At 41.9% G+C, this 22,022-nt stretch overlaps 1 protein-coding gene across 1 annotated transcript; it reads right to left on the reverse strand.

Annotated features, from left to right (window-relative positions):
* Window positions 1-19,249: 19,249 nt before the first annotated feature.
* LOC127094371 (uncharacterized) lies at window positions 19,250-20,756 on the reverse strand. Its single transcript, XM_051033211.1, has 2 exons — window positions 20,586-20,756; window positions 19,250-20,488 (listed from the first exon to the last, which is right to left on the reverse strand). Exons 1-2 carry the CDS (start codon window positions 20,754-20,756, stop codon window positions 19,250-19,252), a joined length of 1,410 nt encoding a protein of 469 aa, XP_050889168.1.
* Window positions 20,757-22,022: the final 1,266 nt, after the last annotated feature.

Consider the following 22,022-nt stretch of genomic DNA (forward strand, 5'->3'; position numbering starts at 1 on the left):
GGTAAGAGCATGGTTGGCCAAAGAGTGAAGGTCCTTGTGGTAAGGCCAAATGCAATTCAAAATGGCAGCAGGGACATGTGCAAGGTATGGTTGTGGAAGACAGAAAATCATGGCAAAAATTCTGCTATGGGACAGTACAAATATGGTTGTGGAAGTATGGTACAAACATGTCCTTTTTTCCAATTCTTAAGCAACTAAGCATGGCTTCTTGTTTTGCTGTTAATTTTAGGTTGCAAGTGAGGCTTACTATGGCAGAAAACTTGCTGCATAATTGCTGTTTGAAGGTACCAAGGCATGGTTGTGGAAAGCAAGGACAAGCATGGTGTATTTGTACCTTTCTTACAATTCAAGTAACCAAGTATAGATTCACATGTGCTGCATAATTTGACTTTGCAAACACACTTAAAATGCTATTTATGAGCTGTCCCAATTGGCCAAATGCTGAAAAAATGTTTGAGTCAAAAAGTCAACTCTTGGTCAAACTTATATTTAAATGAAAAAGGTCAAAATATGCCATTTTGATTGGTGAAGTTTTGGGTCATGAAATTTATATTTTTGGAAAGAGGATGAAAAATGTGGTTTGTAGGAAAAAATCCCACCAAATTTGGCCAAACGGTTTGGGAGATATGGCCCTTTGAAGTTCAAGATTTTCTGAAATCGATTCGATCATAACTTGCCAACCACACATGGGAATTGAGAGTTCTAGGACTTTTTGGAAATGGGAGAACAAGATCTTCAACTTTCATGTTGGGCAAAAATTCATTTGAGGCTTGTATCATGATGTAAGTTTGAGGATCAAAACTTTCCATTTTTGGTAAGTTTCAGTTACAGGCCCAGTTTCCATTTTGGGAAATTTTGATCTGGCTTCAAATTCTTCCATGATGGTGTTTGGCATGATGTATGATGACTATTTGGACATGAATGAACTCTCACAAACCAATTCCAATCATCAAATCACTGATTAAATGGACAGTTGACCAACAGTTGACTTTTAGGGTTTCTGCCTGATTGTGCATTGACTGATGACTTCCAAACCCTAATTCCTTGAGAACTTGACTTCAAATGATGTCCCAAGTTGTATGAACTCTTGATTATTGACCATGGTGCCCAAATTCCACAAGAATGACCACCATCCACTGCTTTGACTGACAGTTGACTTTTTTAGGGTTTTTGACTGTCTGTGTATGAACTGATGATCTCTGAGCCTTCAACCCTTGACCAAAATACTTCAAATAGACCTCCAAGCCATGTGAACTTGTTGGACAAACCCCAAGGCCTTGGTTCAATGAGAAATTCCTTTGCTTGCTTGGTTGACTGATCAGGAGATTAGTTTGACCTAATTCTTGATTGCTTGCTCTTGAGGCAACTGAGGGACAATGCAATGCTATGCAATGGACCATGATATGCCATGACCTAATGTGAAAATGTATGCATGATGATAGGTGCAAATTTGAGGTGCTACACATGCGTACCAAACGAACCTCCGTGCACTTCTTGCATCAACATGTCTGCTTCGTGTCTATCCACGCATCTGAGCAAGACCATGTCGAAGTTCCTCTTATACAACACATCATCCTGATTTAAGTAAAAGCTTCCAGCTAGCCTTCTCAGGGTCTTCTTATCATTCTTTGATGCACCTTCAGGATACTCTTGAGTCTTGAGGAAGTTCTTGATATCATAGTACCACGGCTTCTCATCAATCGCAACAGACTCGGCTGCAAACACATACGCAGGCCTCTCGAGTCGATTCACCGCAACATGTGGCACATGATTCCACCAATGAACTTTGATCATGGACGATAAAGTAGCCAAAGCATCAGCCATCTGATTCTCATCCCGGGGGACATGGTACAACTTCACCTTCTTGAAGAACGTCAGTATTCTTCTGGTGTAATCTCTATACGGAATCAAATGCGGCTGGTTCGTATTCCAATCTCCATTGACCTGATTGATCACTAGAGCGGAATCTCCAAAGATGTCAAGAGTTTTGATTCTCAGGTCGATGGCTTCTTCTATCCCCATGATACAAGCCTCATACTCGGCTTCATTGTTGGTGACGTCAAAAGTCAATCTGGCAGAGAAAGGTATATGAGCCCCTTTAGGATTAATGAGCACTGCCCCAACACCGTTACCGTTCATATTCACAGCCCCATCAAACATCAGTGTCCACTTGTCATCAGTATCCGGTCCTTCCTCGACAAGCGGCTCTTCGCAATATTTCATCTTAAGATACATGATGTCTTCATCAGGGAATTCAAACATCATAGGCTGATAATCGTCGATCGGTTGCTCGGCAAGGTAGTCCGACAGAATACTGCCTTTGATGGCCTTCCGTGACGTGTACTGAATGTCATATTCTGTTAAAATCATTTGCCATCGAGCAACGCGCCCGGTGAGAGCCGGCTTCTCAAAGATGTACTTTACTGGATCCATCTTAGAAATCAACAAAGTAGTATGGTTCAACATATACTGCCTTAGTCGGCGAGCAGCCCAGGCCAAAGCACAGCAAGTTTTCTCGAGCAGTGAATATCTTGTTTCACAGTCGGTAAACTTTTTGCTAAGGTAGTATATGGCATGCTCTTTTCGACTAGACTCGTCATGCTGTCCCAATACACACCCCATCGAGTTCTCGGTTACTGATAGGTACATTATCAGAGGTCTCCCTGGCACTGGAGGGATCAGGATTGGAGGATTCTGTAAATACTCCTTTATCTTGTCAAAAGCCTTCTGACAGTCATCATTCCACTTGATTGCCTGATTCTTTCTCAGCAATTTGAAAATTGGTTCACACGTGGCAGTTAGGTGAGATATGAACCTTGCAATGTAGTTCAACCTCCCTAAAAACCCGCGGACTTGCTTTTCCGTTTTCGGTTCAGGCATCTCTTGAATAACTTTGACTTTAGCTGGATCAACCTCAATCCCTTTCTCACTGACAATGAAGCCTAACAGCTTACCGGATCTCACCCCAAACGTACACTTGTTCGGATTCAGCCTCAGCTTGAACTTGACCAATCTGTCAAACAACTTCTGCAAATTAACCAGGTGCTCCTCTTCTGTCTGCGACTTCGCAATCATATCATCCACGTACACTTCAATCTCTTTGTGCATCATGTCATGAAAGAGAGTCGTCATTGCCCTCTGATAGGTAGCACCGGCATTCCTCAGCCCAAATGGCATCACCTTATAGCAGAATGTGCCCCAAGGTGTAATGAATGTCGTCTTTTCCATGTCCTCCGGCGCCATCTTGATCTGATTATAGCCTGAAAAACCGTCCATGAAAGAGAATACCGAGGATTGAGCCGTATTATCCACCAATACATCGATGTGAGGTAATGGGAAATCGTCTTTCGGACTCGCTCTGTTCAAATCCCGGTAGTCGACACACATTCTGACCTTGCCATCCTTCTTCGGCACGGGAACGATGTTGGCTACCCACGGTAGATAACTGGTAACAGCCAGAAAACCTGCATCCCACTGCTTCTGAACCTCTTCCTTGATCTTGACAGCCATATCGGGACTAGTTCTGCGAAGCTTCTGCTTGACCGACGGACACTCTTCTCTGAGGGGTAGTCGATGCACCACAATGTCTATATCCAACCCAGGCATATCTTGATATGACCAGGCGAATATTTCCACATATTCTCTCAGCATCTCAATCAGCCTCCTCTTGACAGAGTCCTCTAAAGCAGCCCCAATCTTGATCTCTCTTCTGGCGTCCTCAGTACCCAGATTAACAACCTCCAACTCCTCCTGATGAGGTTGGATAACCCTTTCCTCCTGCTTCAGCAATCTGACCAATTCTGCGGGGAGTTCACAGTCTTCCTCACTCTCCTCTTCAGCTTGGTAGATGGGATTATCAAAATCATGATGAGGCATAACAGGATTGTTCATAGTGGATGCCATAAGGTCACTTCTGCATGTTTTAATGTTTTGTTTTAGAAAAAAAAGTTCAATAAAGTCACGAAAAACAAAAACATTGCCATTTTTATTGTTTTTTAGAAAAAGTGAAAACAAAAAATAGAAAGACAGGGATCACAAAATTTGATTGCAAAACGTCCTTTATTTATGATAATCATTAAAACATGATGAGGCCCTACAATGAACCACTACGTCTTGGGCAGAACGTAGGGTTTTCATGCAAAAATGAAAAAACAAAGGAAAATTACTCTGTCTGAAGAGTAACTTGGACCACTTCTTCAGCCGTCCAGTTGTTGATAGACTCCCCTGGGGCACACGGGCGAACCCAGATGTCCAGATCACAGTCACTGTCACAGTCTTCACCACCGGTTGCAAAGACGTCGCCATGATTCATCAGCCCGGCGCTGGTAAAGGTACTCAGACCCGTCTGCACACTCTGCTCTGCTGGGAGAGGCTCAAAACCAATGCCGAATTTGTCTTCCTTGATAGGCAAGTCTACCATCTTGCCCCAGCCCTCAGCTTTACCGGAATCAACCACTTCCTTGGCTTGCTTGTATGAAGCAATCGAAGCACCCGGCTTCCTCTGATCAGCATAGGCTACCTTTTCCAGAGCCACGGTCTCAAATGCCTGGCATAACGTTTCATGGATCTCGCCATCTACCTCGACATACTTGAACGAGGATAGGTGACTCACCAGAATCTCTTCTTCACCACACACGGTCACAATTTGGCCGTTCCAGACATACTTGAGTTTTTGGTGGAGAGTTGACGAGACTGCTCCTGCTGCGTGAATCCACGGACGCCCCAACAGACAGCTGTAGGCGGGTTGAATGTCCATAACATAAAAAACGATGTCGAAAACCTCGGGACCTATCTTCACCGGCAAGGTAACTTCACCAAACACAGAACGTTTGGATCCGTCAAATGCGCGCACAATAAGGTCACTGGGAGTGAGCACGACTCCTTCAACATCAATCTTCTTCAGAATCTGCTTTGGTAAGACATTCAACGACGACCCGGTGTCGACCAACACGTGAGACAAAACTGCCCCCTTACATTCCATAGTGATATGCAAGGCTTTGTTATGATTGTGACCCTCAGGCGTTAAGTCTAGGTCAGTGAAACCTACACCATGCCTGGTGCTCACGTTGGCCAACACTCCCTCTAGTTGGTTGACGGAAATCTCTTGCGGTACGTATGCCATGTTCAGCATCTTCAACAAAGCATCACAATGTGCCTCAGAGCACAGCAGCAAAGAGAGAATTGAAATTTTGGACGGAGTCTGATTGAGCTGATCTACGATCTTGTAGTCACTCTTCTTTATAATCTTCATAAATTCCTCCACGTCCTTTTCAAATGAACCCTCAGCTTTCTTCTGAGTCGGTTCCTCGTCAACCACGACCTGTTTGCCCTTCGATCTAGCAGATGCCTCAGCATTGGCATCCCTCAACGGTTGAGGCGCAAACAGTCGTCCGCTTCTAGTAAAACCGCCCGGACCACCAACATTGTCCATAACTGGACTTACAACGGCCGGAGTTCTACTGGGTGCACTGATCGTCACAGGCGCTTGACTTACTGGCCTCGTCTGATTATCAGCCCATCTGTTGCTGCGGTAGGCATTATTGTAACTCCATGGCACGGCCCTACTATTCTCAACTGGTCTTCTTCCAGACGCCACGATAGTAGTTGGAGCATTGATGGTTACCGGAGCAGAAGTGGTAACTGGGGTACCACCTGTTGCAGATGTACTAACAACCCCTTGTCCACGTCCTTCAGACGGTTTAAAGTAGATGGTGACAGTCGCCACTGACCCATTATCTTCGACAACCCGACTGAACTGGACACAACCCTCGTCGATCAGCTTTTGAATACCAGTCCTCAACTGGTCACAACCATTATCAGCTTCAGCACAGCCTAAACAGTCTTCGCCACAGCCCGGGTAGACACCCCCATTCAGCAGACGGCCCTTTACCACCAGCAGATGAGTCTGAACATCATCAACATTAGCAACCAGATCTTCAGCTTCCCCTTCAATATTGTTTACCCTATGCCCACCATGCTGAGGCATAGGATTGTTCACAACGTTGGGTACCGGAGAGAAATTGATCGCCTTGGAATCGATCAAATCTTGGACTTTGTGTTGGAAAGCCCGGCATTTTTCAGTATGGTGCCCTGGTGCCCCGGAGTGAAAGTCACAACGGACGTCGTATCCAGGAGGCAATACTGTGGGTGGAGCCATTGTACGCAACTCTACAAACCCCAACCTGAGTAGTTCGGGTAACAGTTCGGCGTACGACATTGGTAGAGGATCAAAACGTCGATCAGGCATTCTTTGTCTGGGCTGATACGGACGTTGTTGCTGTTGTTGTTGTTGTGGTTGTTGAACTCTTTGTTGTTGTTGTTGACGAGGTTGAGGTGCAGGAATGGTCACTGCAGCAACCGGGCGATACTGATCTCTATTTACACTTCCTTTGTACACCTTCCCTTGGTGTTGTACAGCATTGGTTTCACCTTCTCTACGGCGAGGTGCCCCAGAGAAAGGTTTCTTTGACGATGAAGAAGAACCCACATCTTGAATTTTGTCGGCCTTGATCAGACTTTCAGTTCTCTCGCCACAGATGACGACATCAGAAAAACTACCGAATGGGCAGCTTCCCATCCGGTCCATAAACACACCCTGAAGAGTGCCGATGAACATGTCTGTCAACTCCCTTTCCAGCATAGGGGGTTGACTCTCGCAGCAAGCTCACGCCATCTCTGGGCGTACTCTTTAAAGCTCTCGTTGTTTTTCTGGCACAGACTCTGCAGCTGAGTCCGGCTAGGTGCCATATCCATGTTATGCTTATATTGTCTGAGGAACGCTTCTCCCAAATCCCTCCAGCATCTGATCGAATCTCTTTTTAACTCCATATACCAGTCCAAAGATGCCCCAGATAGGCTATCTTGGAAAAAGTACATCCACATCTTCTCGTCGTCAGTATACGCCGAGATCTTTCGATAGTATGCCTGCACATGAGTGCGAGGGCAAGAAGTGCCGTTGTATTTGTCAAAAATGGGTGCTTTGAACTTATACGGGATTCTCAAGCCTTCCACTAACCCCATATTAGTTACGTCAAAGCCGAGAGAATTTTGACACTCCATAGCCCGGATTTTCTCAGCAAGGGCATCAACCTTACGATCTCTCTCATCAACCCTTCCCAGAACGTCTTCGTCTTCACTGAGCATAGTAAAGATATCCTCTTGTCTGTCCACCATCGGAGCCTGATTACGGGCCGGAGCACGGACTACTCTGGCATTGGCGGTCTCCGGAGCAATCGGTTGACCGTTGACTCGAATACCTCTTAATTCATCCCCTACATCATAGTTGTTGATGGGAACAGCAGCAGTAGGGTTGTCATTGATCGGGCCTCCCTCTGGCAGGGCTTGGTTAGGCGGTGGAATTACAGCTTCTTGCCTCTGAACTAGAGCTCGGAGTTCTTCTTGTCCTTGTGCAACCCCTTGCATCATATGCATGAACTGGGCCATGTTAGCCCTCATCTCTGCTAACTCAGCTTGCACCTGATCCATGTTCCTTTGATGGTTGAGTCTCGTTGAGTAGCGATGCGGTCTTTGATCAGCTATCCTGCCTAAACACAGGAACCAAAGTGAGAAGTCGGCACAAGAACACCTGTTATGCAAATGAGATGAGTATGATGTTAATGATGTGTATGATGCACATGATATGCTCATTTCTCAAGCATTCAAAGAGCCCGATTCATCCTCAAAAGATGGCAACCTGCAGCAACAGGAGAACAACAAAATACAAGGTAAATGAGAACAACAGGAAACACCAACAACCTTATCTATAAATAAGAACAAAAAGATCATACAACCAAGTCAACACATATTCGAATAAACGGAGTACAACCACGAATCCCATCCAACAAGCCTGGAGGTGATTCTCAACATAAACATCAAAGGTACACGCTAAGACAAACGGTCTTCCGGAATGAGAGTCTTCAGGTACTGGCACTGGTCTATCAACAGTGTGCATTCTGAACATTCTGGTAGAGGGGTGATATTCTCCTTCAATTGTCTTCTAAGCTCCATAACTTCTCCTCCAAGGTATTCCTCTGATGTCCGCCTCAAATCTACCTCTTTCTTCAACTGGATGTCTTTGTATCTGAGTTGCTTCTCTAGGTCTCTGATCTTCTTTTGGTAGCTGGCTTCAGTTCTCTGCAGCCTCAAACACTCCCGATGTTCTGTATCCAACATGGATTCCATCTCTTCGTAAGATCTCTTCTTGCTTCTTACTCTGCTAGCATCTTCTCCTTGCACTTCCCTGAGTTGATGGGCCAAGTGCAACCTATCAGCTTTGGCTTTGTAGAGCTCCATCTGGGTATCTTGCTCCTTCTCTCTCAATCGGCGATTCTCCATCAAGGCTTGTTTATAGTGCTCAGCAGGCACACTCTCAGCAAGGATCAAAGGTGGTTGCTCCTGCAACGGCTCCATTCTATCATAGGGTAGCAACAAAGTTTCCACTCTCTTCTTTACCCAACCAGTGTAATCAGGCATAGCAATGGCAAACTTCTTCCCTAAAACAGCTCCATCCTTAACTCCAACAGACCTCCAAGCTCTTCCTATCTGCTCCAATCTAGCCGGGTCACTCTGCTTCTCAAAATACACACTTTCAGCTACCTCAGCCTCAAGTGGTCTTCCCTTCATTACAAACCCTAACTGACGAAGAGAAAGAACTGGATTATAATTTATGCAACCTTTGGTCCCCACGAGTGGCACATTCCGAAATTCTCCACAGCTCATAATAACATCCCGCACGTCCATCTGGTAAGATTGCCATCTGATATCATAGGAGGTAAGCGACATGACCCTCTGAGTCCACTTATGAGTGCTCTGAGCATCCACAAAGGGTCCACTGGCTGGCAGAAGGGACATGAACCATCTGAGCAAGAGAGGTAGACAACATCTGATAGCTCCACCCTTACCATGCCTACTGTGAATAGCATAGTAAGTGTCAGCTAAAAGAGTAGGAACTGGATTCCTTCCAATGAAGATACAGACCGCAGCATAGTCGACAAAATTGGGCATGCTTGGGAATAGGACGATCCCATAGATCATAACAGCAAGCTGAGCATGAAAAGCTTCCCAATTACCCTTCTCCGCTTCTCCTCTGGCAACTCTCAGCAGAAACTTCAATGGCAGACCCACAACATCCCCACTGGGCTTCCAGTTATCACAGACTTCTTTGACACTCAACTGGAGAGCTCTGGCAACAACTCTGAAGTCAACTTCCTTCGGTACGTCCAAAAAAGGAACCTGATGCTGAATTGGGACACTCAACAGAATAGAATACTCCTCGAGAGTAGGTGCCAACTGATAATCTTGGAAAGTGAAACATCTAAGCTCCGGGTCGTAGAACTGAAGAAGGGTCTGCAACGGCACCGGGTCAACCACCATCTTCAACAATGTCAGAACATCCCCAAACTGGTCAATAAACCCCTTCTGGTTACCACTGGTTATCAGGCTACTCAACTCGATCAATGAAGTCAACGGCTCACGATGAAAGCTGTAGGAACAAGTCTTCCGCTTCGGCTCTGGGACTGTTGCCATCTCTATCAATGAACAAGCTCTGGAATGTACCTGAGAAATGATATGCATGCAGAGATTAGTTTTTTTTCTTTTTTTTTTCTTTTTTTTCCCTTTTTTTTATATTGCGTATTTTTTTGAAAATAAACATGCTATGATGCAAATGATGCAGACACAACTGGCTGGTCGTGCATCTCTGAACACAAGGTCGAAGCTTCGGTCTAAACTCAGAATCCCAAATCTACTTGAAACCCAAAGTCAACTGAGAAACGGTCATCTGAACCCAAAGTCACCAACAGGACCACAAGTCACCAACGGTACCTGTAATAATGATCAAACCCTTCCCCACTCACGGGTGTCGTCTAGGCCAGGGTAAGGTCGAGAGAAACGCATCATAAATAACCTTTCACAGAATATCATCATATACACACCTGAAGTATGTAACGACAATATCCCACCAGGGTCTGAACTGCTCGTGATATCAATGTTCCGCTAAGTGGCGCAATACCACCCGCTTCCCATGAATCACTCTATTCCTAAGCATCCTAGATTTCACTCACGGCCTGGGTATTGGGCCTTTTACCTCAAGTAAATCCCACCCCAACAAAGAGAAACAGACAACCAGCCAGCCAGATAAATAATGAATGTGCATGAATGCGAACATAAGTGCAAACATAAATGCAAACAATAAATAATGAATGCAATAACAAAACAGCAAACAGCAACCAAAACCCTAAACTAGAGAGCGCTAGGAGAGACTCGCTTAGGGAAGATGGACCAGCACAGGTCAACTTCTCTATGTCCCTAGCAGAGTCGCCAGCTGTCGCATTACGCGAAAAACCGGCGGGAAACAAGAACAACAGAGCCGCCACCGTGCGTTATTTATCCCAAAAGAGGGAAAGGAAACGCTCAGAGTAAACCTGGAAAAAGCATGGTCTCGCGACCAAAGAGAATGGGATCGGGAGTCGGTTATGCGAAGGGAAGGTATTAGCACCCCTACGCATCCGTCGTACTCGACGGGATCCACGCACAAAAGGAAGGAAAATGGTTGCTAAAACACTGCTCACAAACATCTATACAGGCTGAAAGAGACACAAGAAAACAGACAAGACTGAAACTAACTCGGCAGGATATCGCATCCTGGGCCTACTTAGTCTATCAGGCATAGACATCAGAGTCGAAGTAGTTCGGACTGGGGAAACGACACATGCTCGCTAGGATATTGCATCCTATGCATACGTATCTTCTTGGACGAAGAAGAATCAGAGCATTCGTAGCTCGGCTGACACGCACACAAACAAACACAGGCAAAGGCGAACGCGGAGCCTGAATGCCAATTACTGGACTTACATCAGCATCCGAACCAGAACACACACAAGGAGGTTGAAACACAAAGGTTGAAAAAGAAAAAAGGCGCCCGGAGAGATCAGCTCATCTCCTGCCTACGTACCTCATCTGGAATGAGGATCAGGGCGACGTAGTTCCCCTACGCAGGGACACAGGACTAGCCTAACCAGACAACAGAGGGAGACACAACTAGGGAGACTACGACTCGAGCCTAGATGTTATCATGCAAATTCATCCCTAAGTTCAGGTTTCTAGCTAACTTGCACAGGAAGCAAGCCTATCCTAAACATGACTTGCACAGGAAGCAAGCCAAACTAAACCTAATTTGCACAGGAAGCAAGCTAAAGCAAACACACAAGCACGAATAGCACACACTATATGCAATCAAATGGGCTCAATCAAGGTTAGGTTTTAGTCGATGGGTCATATCAACCTCAACAAACAAACCACTGTAACTGGGTAGTGTTAGCTCTTAACCCTAACATTGAGAGTTAGGGTGAAGCTGATGAAAGGTGAGTGAAGATGAGACTTCACAGCTCTTATCCTTGGCCTGGGAGAGCTCAAGACAAGAATGTGTGGGTTCAGAAAGTGGGAACCCTTCTACACATTTGACACTGACTCAACTGTACAACTGTACAAGATCTTGGGTTAGTATCTGCAATGCATCAACACAGTGGTGTGAGCAAAGCAGATGACATACAGAATAGCAGGGGATGAATTGCACATCCCTTGGGTTCTGCCAATTGCCTCTTCACTTAGGAGGTCTTTGAATATGTGCAAGGACAAAAGTAAACAGTCACAAACATTGCCTCTTAAGGAGGACTTCAGACAGGTGCCTGGCCAAGTAACAGGCCAGGTCTTCCAGACTACATGGAGTAAGGAAATTATACCTCAATGCAAATTGCTTATCAAGCAAAGTAAAGCAAAGTTCACAAGGAACTAATAGCAACTAAAGTACCTGAAATCAGTCAAACACAATTAGTATACCAGACACAAAGTTAAAACAAGCAGCATAAGAGTCAAACAGATAACACAGTGAATCAGATGTGCAAAGCACAAGCTCAAAGCAAGTGAGCTAAGCAACCTACAAAACACACAAGTTAGTTCATGATAAACCATCAAACTCAATTAACTTGTATTAATCTCTTTGAAGCATTTGCTGCTTAACCTGAAACAACAAGCTTAAACATGAGCAACAAGACCACTAGGACAAGCCTAGGGTCAAAAGGAGACAAAAAGTTTAAAACAGCAAGGGACAAGTATCCAAAGTCAAGACAAATCAATCAAGAAGCAAACCCAAGTGGTTTCACAATCACATCATTCATCATTATCATTTCACAAGCAAATTAGGTCAAAGCATGGCATATAGAACCTCAAAGAAGTCAACAGAATGACTCAACTTAAATTCAATCACAAACATTCCAAAAAATCCTCAAATAAATCATGATCAAACATCATCCACAACATGATAGGCATACCAAATTTCAGCTCACTTGGATCAAAGGAAGTAGGGAAATTAAATTCAGAAAGGCAAAACAAGTTCAAGCATACTCATTCAAAGCATCAAAACATGCACCAACTTCAATTAATCATAAAACAGAACCAACACATGATAAATGAATGGGACTAAAGCCATGATGTACTTCAAGATGTTCACAATGCACATGTCAAATTTCGAGTCCATCCAATTAAGCATGAGAATTTCACAAATCATATGGCATCACGTGTCACAAAAGTCAACAATTTGGTCAAACAGGGGAGAAATCATCAATCAAATAGGAAATGCATTCAAAAATTCCAGAAACATTCACACATATTCTAAACATGCACAAGTTTCTTCATGCAAAAAATCAGACCATTTTGAGTTCATTAGGCAAGGTAATTAAAATCATGAAGTTGGACATGGATGGTGTGACACAAATTGTCACACCCCTATTCAAAAAATCATAACTCCACAACCAGCAATGATAAAATCACAAACTCTACACCAAAATCACCATGAACATGTCTAGTTTAAGCACAAAACTTTTGGGAAGCATTGGATAAAGTATCATTATTTCACAAGCAATTTGGTAAGACATACACAAAATGGACAACATGAACAAACCCTAGCACCTTTTAAAATTCACACGTGCAAAAAATCTGTAAAAATCATCATAAAAAACTAGAGATCAAAAGGAGAATTCCACAAAAAATCCCATCAAAATTGGATTAGAAATGAACAACTTATAAATTTTTGAAGTTACCATGCCAAAATGAAATAAAAATTGCAAAAGAAATTGAATTAATCTAATTAAATAAACGGGAATGGCATTGTTGTAATTATTTGGTCCTTTAAATGAAACTCTGCGTTTCACTTAAGGGTATGTTGCGTCTTGATTGGTTCATGGCAATGGCACAGTAACTTCATGCAAAGACACACCAAAACACGATCAAAAAGAAAATCTGGGCAATGTTCTTAGGGTTTCATGCTACAGTGCATCGTGTTCATCAATGGTGATGAACTTTTGTTCCAGTTTTGGCAAATGAGTACACTAATCAAACCGTCCAAACATGTACAACACAAATCCAACCCTATTTTTCACTAATGCAAGCTATCAAAGAAGAACAAAGCAAAAACACATTTGACAACACAACTTAAATTCCATGTAACTTTCTCAATAATCAACCATTTGCCGCGATTCAAGTTGCATTATAATCAGCATAGCAAGATCTTCATGAAGCATATCATAATTTCATCAAAGGCTAGGGTCGAAAATTTACCTTGTTTGGAAGACAGAAATGGAATAGTGGTTTTTGGGCTATGATGAGCTGAAACAGATGTCCAATGATGCTCCAGATGATGATTGAATAAGTTTTGAAAGTCCAGTTGCCTTACTTCTAGCTTCAAATTCGAGTTGCCATGGAAGAGGGCTCAATGCAACAGTGGTAGAAACAGGCCTTACAGTTGCGATAAGGTGCTTGCAATGGCTCCAAGAAGGTTTGTGAATGGTGAATCAAAGCTCAAGGACACGAGTTCTTTGACAGTTTTTTAGAAAAAGTTCCAAGTGAGGAAATGAGGGTTTGAGAGCATATGAAGTTTTCTGTTTTGGTTTTTGTGTTGTGGCTAGGGTTTCTCAGCCAGAAATGATGCACTATATACTTGGATTAACATTGCTAAGCTTGGTTAATCAAGTGGTAATCCAATTTTGATTAAATGAAGTGTTTTGGTCATTTGCTAAAAATCATTCCAAATTGCATGGGGTGCATGTATATGCACGAAATGGGCCTTAAACAAATTCCAAACATGATTTCAGAACAATTGTAAATGGTATAAAGTGTTGGAAATGTTTTATTTGAAAGTCCATTTTTCAACTCACCCCTCTTTTAATTCATGCACTTGGAAAAAGGTCATTTTGAATGAAAGATTTTTGGTGAATTGTGATGAAAGATTTGGATAGAGCACATCAAATATGACTTGTAGCAAAAAATCCCACCCAATTTGGCCAAATGGTTTGGAAGATATGCCACTTTGAAGTTCAAACATTTTTGAGAATGATTTGATCATAACTTGCCAACCATAAATGAGAAATGAGTGTTCTTGGACTTTTTGGAAAGGTGGGAGCAAGATCTTAAACTTTCATGTTGGACAAAATTTCATTTGAAGCTTGTATGATGATGTAAATTTGAGGAGAAAAACTTTCTATTTTTGGCAGTTGAAAATTACAGGTCACCTGCCATTTTTGGAAACTTTTTGTCTGACTTCAAATTCTTCAATCTTGATCTTTGAAATGCCAAATGAGACTTGTATGGACATGAATGAACCCTTTCAAACCATCTCCCACCTTGAAATCTATAAAATCAGGCACAGTTGACCACAGTTAACCATAGTTGACTTTCTAGGGTTTCTGGTAGACTGAACAATGACTGATGACTTCTGAGCACCCAATCCTTGACCAAATCACTTCAAAAGTTCAAAAGGACCCCTAGGTCACGTGAACATGTTGGACCAACCCTAGGGCCTTGTCTCAAAGGAAAATGTACTTGCTTGCTTGATTGACTGATCTCCTGACCAGTTTGACCTAATTTGTCAGTTGAACTTGCACTTGGGCCAATGGACAATGCAATGCTATGCAGTGGACTATGTTATGTTAATGACTTAATATGAAAATGTATGTACAAAAGGTAGGTGCAAATTTGAGGTGCTACAGCTCTGTGAATGGCTGAATGGTCTTTTCTTCATTTTTGAGCAGTCTAGAGATTTCATCTGGAATGTTTTCTTCTTCTTCTTCCGCTTCGTACACAGGGAATTCAAAGTTGCAAGAGGGCATAGGGTCACTGGTTTTAATGGATATGTCATGAATTAATCTTCACATGTGATTTTATGCTTGTTTTAGAAACTGATAAAAGTGTGAAGTCATGTCCAGCTATCTGGAAGTGTGTATTTGTTTTTTTTTTGTTTTTTTATTTTTTAGATTACCATTTTTCCAGAAAAAATAGCAAAACAATAAAGACGACAATATGGAAATAAAATAACATTTTCATTGATTTAATTCTTGAAACATAAGCCCAAACATTGTCATTTTCGCCTTAGGCATAACGAAAGGATTTTTTTTTTTGAAAACAAAACAGACAACAAAATATTACTTTGAAATGTGAACAAAAACAAGAACATCAACAGAGGTCCAATTTTGGTGAATTATTCCGCGAGATACAAAGTCGGCCGTAACATCTTTAGGATTGTCTTCAACAATGGCATTGGCTTCAGCTGCTTCGTCTTCTGACCCCGGGATGTATTTAAGTTCTTTATGATGAGGAAAGTAGAAAGGCACATATGCATCTTTTGCCTCAAGATCATATTCAGGATCGTCGCAGTAGGGTTCCCATGTTGAATCATTATCCTCAGTGACGATACTAACTTCTGGCAAAGTGGGATTGATGAACCCTCCACTATGGAAAGTTTCTTTGATTGAACGATTAGATCTACTTCCTTCTGCAATCTTCTTGGAAGTAGGAGAAAAGCCTAAACCCTCTCGGTGTTTGTTTTCTGGGAGATCTAAAACTGTTCCCCAACCATCGGTTATACCATCATTTACTAGCCGTTGTGCATCCTTGAATGAAGAGATGGATACTTCTCTCTTGACATCTTTGTCAATCAAAGAAAGGGCTTGGAATTTAGTTCCGACAGCTTCTTCAGGTTCAAGATAAGAGAAAGATGATAAGTGACTCACAACCAGTGTTTTCTCCCTACAGACTGTCACTAGCTTCCTGTTCTTCACAAATTTAAGCTTCTGATTCATAGTGGAAGTGACTTCCCCAGCTTCATGGATCCAAGGTCGTCCCAATAAACAACTATATGCAGCTTCTATGTCCATCACCTGGAATGTTATCTGGAAAGTATGAGGTCCGATGGTCATAGGAAGGTTAACTTCCCCAATGACTGTTTCTCTGGAACCATCAAAAGCTTTGACAATAATCCCGCTACTCCTCATAGGAGCACCTTGAAAAGAAAGTCCGGAAAGTGTCGAATTCGACATGACATTGAGAGACGAGCCTGTATCCACTAACACACTTGACAAAGAGTCATTCATACAGTTTATTGAGATATTTAGTGCCATGTTATGATTTCTTCCTTCTTCGGGGAGCTCTTCATTACTGAAACTCAAGTTGTTGTAGGCCGTGATGTTAGTGATGATACCATCAAATTGTTCAACCGTCACATCATGGTCTACATAGGCTTGTTCTAAGACTTTCTGCAAAGCTTCACGGTGAGCCTCAGAGTTCATTAACAAAGATAACACAAATATCTTAGAAGGTGTATGCAGTAATTGTACCACCATATTTTATTCACTTTTTCTGATGAGCTTCAACACCTCATCATCATCACTTTTCGGATTCATGTTATCAGATTGGCCAACCGGTTCAAAAGGGACCTCAACATAAGCATGCTTTCCTGCAGCGACATCCTCGGTCCTTTTTGCAAATATACGCCCACTCCTTATGACTCTGCTTACATCAGCGACGTTAACAATGGAGGGTAGAGGAACATCCTTTCCATTCTCAGTCATTGTAGCATTGTACTTGTAAGGAACAACTTTATCAGATTGGTAGGGAACTGGGCCCGGTAAGTTAATGACTAGAGGAGTCATAGAAGTCTTCCGACTGTCATAAGTAATCTGTATAGGCTCAGAGTCATTGAACTGAGGAACTATGACATTCACTTCATTGTCACTATTGACCATATTGACTTGATTATAATCTCTGTCTTGGTAGGCTTCAATGTAACCTTGGTCCATTTGATCCTGGAGATCTGTTACAACAGTTAGGCATCCTTGAGAGTTCCTAGAACAAACCCTACAAGAGACATAGTTATGTGGAGGCACAAAACCATTCTTTCTATATCTGGCGTGTTTCTTTACTAAGTTCTCTCTCAATAATCATACATCATAGATCCAGAAACTTCCCGGGCAACCATATACCATGTTAACTAAGGCTGAACCATGTTGCGGTAGAGGATTAACTTGAACATTGGGGTTTACGTCCTTAAATGAAAGGATACCACTCTTGATGAGCCTCTGAACATCTGACTTTAGACCAAAATAGTTTTCAATGCTATGTCCTAGTGCCCCTTGATGGTAAGCACAAAATTGATCTGCCTTGTACCAATAGGGAAGGTCCTTTGGCACATGTGGTGGAGACCTTGTCTGGACATGATTTTTAGCTAGCAGTGCAGGAAATAATTCTGCATAGGACATTGGGATAAGATCAAATTGTGGCCTCTTTTGAATATGATTTTGATTGTTGAATTGAGAGCGAGCCTGTTGTGGAGGTTGTTGATGTTGTTGATTTGGTGGTTGTTGCTGAACATGTTGCTGTTGCTGATGTTGTTGAGGATAATGTTGTTGATGTTGATGCGAGAACTGTGGCTGATAAATTGGCGCTACCATTGATGTACTAATGATTGGTGAAACGACTGCAACATGTTGATACTTTCTTCTTTGTCTGCCATATGAAACGACACTAACATCTGATTCTTTCTTTTTGGAGAAATTATTGGCGAATTTCTTAACATGACTAGAAGCGCCAGCTTCCTTAGTCAAACGTCCCTCTCGGACTGCTTCCTCAAGTCGCATGCCCATGTTTACCATCTCGGTGAAATCACTGGGTGCACTGGCGATCATGCGGTCATAGTAGAATGAACTCAGAGTTTTCAAAAAGATTTTAGTCATCTCTTTCTCTTCAAGTGGAGGGAAAATTTGTGCAGCAATTTTACGCCACCTTTGAGCATATTGCTTGAAACTCTCTTCGTCTTTCTGAGACATGGCCCAGAGTTGATCTCTGTCTGGAGCCATATCTACATTATATTTGTATTGATGAACAAAAGCTTCACCAAGGTCATTGAAAGTATGAATCTTTGCACCATCCAAGCCCATGTACCACTTAAGAGCGGCACCAGTTAAATTGTCTTGAAAGTAGTGGATCAGAAGCTGATGGTTGTCAGTTTGAGTGGACATCTTCCTAGCATACATAACCAAATGACTTGGAGGACCTGAATTTCCTTTGTATTTCTCGAAGTCTGGTACTTTGAATTTAGGCGGAATTTGAACATTAGGAACCAAGCAGAGTTCGGAAGCGGTCTTGCCAAAAAGATCCTTACCTAGAAGAGTGTTGATTTCCCTTTGCATTTCTAAGAACTGATCTTGAAATCCCTCTAACCTTTCATCTACTCCCACAACTTCGCTTGGAGCAGCGCGAAAAATGTTTTCTTCATTATAAGGAGTTGTATGCACCACAAAAGGAGGTACAGACATCACAACAATCACTACTGGAGCTTCAACGTTTTGAGGGAGGTATCCTGTTGGCATATAACCGTGAGGCATGCCCCAAGGGAAACCAGGTGGCATGTGATATTGTTGATCATTGACGGCCGCCACTGGAATAGGCGTCGAGACGTTCTCAGAGATTGATGTTCGTTGCAATGGATCTTGAGAATTGTTTGATGACTGATTCTGAGCAGCCACCAAAGTGTCCATCATAGCAGTAAGCCTTTCCAAACTGTCTTTCAAGGTGATTACTTCCTCCCTGAGCTCTTGGTTTTCTTGTTCAAGCTAACTCATCCTTCTCCGGTGACTGGCTCGAGTATTATACTAGTGATTCAGTTTGACTATTGGAGGGAGAAGACACGTGTAAGTTTCTTGAAATGCAGGAACTTATGCTTGAATGATGCATGATATGCATATGCAAAATATGAGTTTTAATTTTTAAGAAACTCCATAATTTATTGCAAATCTTATAGAGACAAAATTTGGTATAAGCTGAACAAAAACCTCTTTTTATTAAACAATTGAGGGATTACAAAGGGTGAAATACAATTTCAACATTCCTAAACAATACAAGAGGAAAACAACTAATTCTATTAGTCCTAAGGAATCTCATATGTAGAAGGTCCTGCTGCTAGCTGATGCTTCCTTTTTTGCCTCTTTAGCTGAGCATTCTCGATCGTAACCTTGTCGATGATTCCCTTCCAAGCACCTGAGGTGGGAGGTATGCTGGAGTACTCATGAAATGGCCGGACTTTAGAGAGAAGTAAACCTTCTTGTTCCTCATGTTTCTTCACAGCTTGTTGTTCCAAGATCTCAATCAAATCATCCTTCTCCTTTAGTTGCTGCTCCATCTTCATATTCTTATCATTCAAGCCATGGTACTTGCCTTTCCAAGTGTCTCTTTCCAATTTCAACCTATCCAAAACTTCTTGAAACTCTTCCCTATTCTCAATAGGAATGGTGGATGATGATGTTATAGCAAAAGGGAATGAAGGTTTCTCAAGAGCATAGGGCATCTTAAATTCACTGGCTCTAGCACAAACCCATTGGGTGTAAGGCTCAAAAGCAACACAATTCTTTCTTCCTAATCGGTCTTTTCCTTTCCTGTGAATGTTGTGCCAAGCATGTATGATTCTTTCCTTCAGACCGGAACTCTCTTCTTCATTGAGGTAAAAGAAACCCGACAACAAAAGGTTATCGGGTTTATCCACCATAGGATATCCTAACTGGCGTCTGGCAAGGATATGGTTGTAGTTAATTCCCCCATGTACACCAAGCAGAGGTACATTAGGAAATTCACCACAACTGTCAATAATTACTCCAACATCATAGGAGGGGTCATACCAATGTATACTCTCTTGATCAATGGTCATGAACCTCTGAGACCATCTGAGCTTCTGTGGATTCTCCCTGAAGAGCCTGGATCTGGGTAAGTGAGAAATAAACCACTTATATAGGAGAGGTGCACAACAAAGAATGGTTCTACCACCTTTCTTAGTCCTATGATGGATAGAATGGTAGGTATCTCCAAGTAATGTGGGTACTGGGTTACCAATTAAGAAGATTTGTATAGCATTAACATCCATGAAGTCATCAATGTTTCGGAAGAGTACAATTCCATAAATTAGTAGAGCAAAAATGGCTTCAAAGGCATCTTTACTATCTGCTTCTGCAAAGATAAAGGCTTTCTCCAACAGGAATCTAGAGGTTAGACCTAGAATCCCTCCTTTTTTATTGAAGTTGTCCTTCACAATAGACGTTTCTAGGTGAAATGCTTCTGCAATAGCTGTTGATGTAGGGGTCTTCTCTGAACCACTGAATGGTAATTTTGTTAGAAACTGGCAAACCAAACCAATAAGAGTATTCTTCTAGAGTAGGCATAAGTTGGTAGTCTGGAAATGTGAAGCAATGGTAGAGTGGATCATAAAATTGTACTAGTGTGTTGAGAACTCCATCTTCAACCTTGGTCTTCAAGATACCCATAAGTCTTCCATACTGAGTTGTGAAATCCTCTGGACTAACTATCATAGAACCAAGCTTCTTCAACTCTGTTAAGTTAGGACATTTGAAAGTGTATTTCTTGGTATTCCTCCTTCCAAGTTCCATTTTACCTATCGATATTTGCAAAAGAAAACTATTGAGTTTCTTGGTTTTTATGCAAAAAAGTTTTTTATGGATGCATAAATGCATGAAAGAATGTTTCACAAATACAAGTTTAGAGTTTTGATATTAAGCATGGAGCCAAGGGTTTAACCATCCCACAATGTATGAACTAATATATTTATTTTGTACCTGTATAATAAGGTTCTAAAGTGGTCCCCAGAGTCATAGATCCATCTTTCGGATATTATCGGTTTAACAACTTGCTCGCAGACCAATAATATTCTCAAGAGAAACTCGTCTGAGTGTAGCATCGTGTAACAATTAACTCTGATCTTACACCTAAATAATCTCCGCACTACATCCTAAAAAGGCTTAGAGGGGTTGAAAGGGTTCTAAAAGTCCTCAGTTTCTTAGACTCCTAGATCGAAGATAATAATTCCACTACGATTTACTCGTAACAACAAATATTACCATCAAAGGAGTCTCCACTGAGCGGGGTTATATCATATGTTAATCATGCTTATGATTACTCCAGACATGCAACTTTGATTATACCACCATCCTATCTTATGTGTATTCTCTAATCCGGGTTAGGATTTCCTCACCACTTATAGATATTCATAATGAAACCCAAGAAAACATAGAAACAAATAATAATAAACACATATAAACAAGTTAGGTATCACCCACTTAATATTCCACTCCCCAATGAAGTTGCCATTTCTGTCGCAGTGAAGAATCGGAGACCAAGCTATTGATTGGACTTGACTCATGAATCAAAATATCACCACCAAACTTTAATTTATCCAAGGGAAGGGGAAAAGATTCAAAAATAAACCCAATATGCATATGCAAATCTAGAAATATTAAACTTAAGCTAAGCAAAAGGGGGGAAGATTCTAAAGGTACGAGGGTGTGTTATGAAAAGGGAAGGTATCAGCACCCTAATCATCTGTAGTACTCTACAGGAACCTTTTAGATATATGTATTTGGTTCAAAATTGTTTGCTATTTGATTGGGGAGATGAGAAAAAGAATATTTTTTATTGTTTGATAATTTGGAAATACATTGAGTCTTATGCCTACGTACCCGTGAAGGATCAAAACCTCGTAGTTCGGGTTCAAAAGTAAGAAGGAATTTGTTGGGGGTTGATTTTATGAGAAAGAGACAAATTGTCATCTTAAGGAGAAAACTCACATTTAAACCACGAAAAACATGTGGAAGATAGATCTTTGCAGCAAATTGACAGAAGGGCTCTCACTTGGATAT

Source organism: Lathyrus oleraceus, chromosome 6 (assembly GCF_024323335.1).
Source record: "Lathyrus oleraceus cultivar Zhongwan6 chromosome 6, CAAS_Psat_ZW6_1.0, whole genome shotgun sequence".
Lineage (NCBI taxonomy): Eukaryota > Viridiplantae > Streptophyta > Magnoliopsida > Fabales > Fabaceae > Lathyrus > Lathyrus oleraceus.

What these genes read in the sequence shown, in the direction of transcription:
- LOC127094371 (XM_051033211.1), bottom strand. Translation starts at nt 20,756, where the DNA reads ATGGAACTTGGAAGGAGGAATACCAAGAAATACACTTTCAAATGTCCT. An exon ending in ATGGAGTTCTCAACACACTA is followed by an intron (nt 20,489 to 20,585) that starts GTACAATTTTAT and finishes TTGGTTTGCCAG; the next exon opens with TTTCTAACAAAATTACCATT.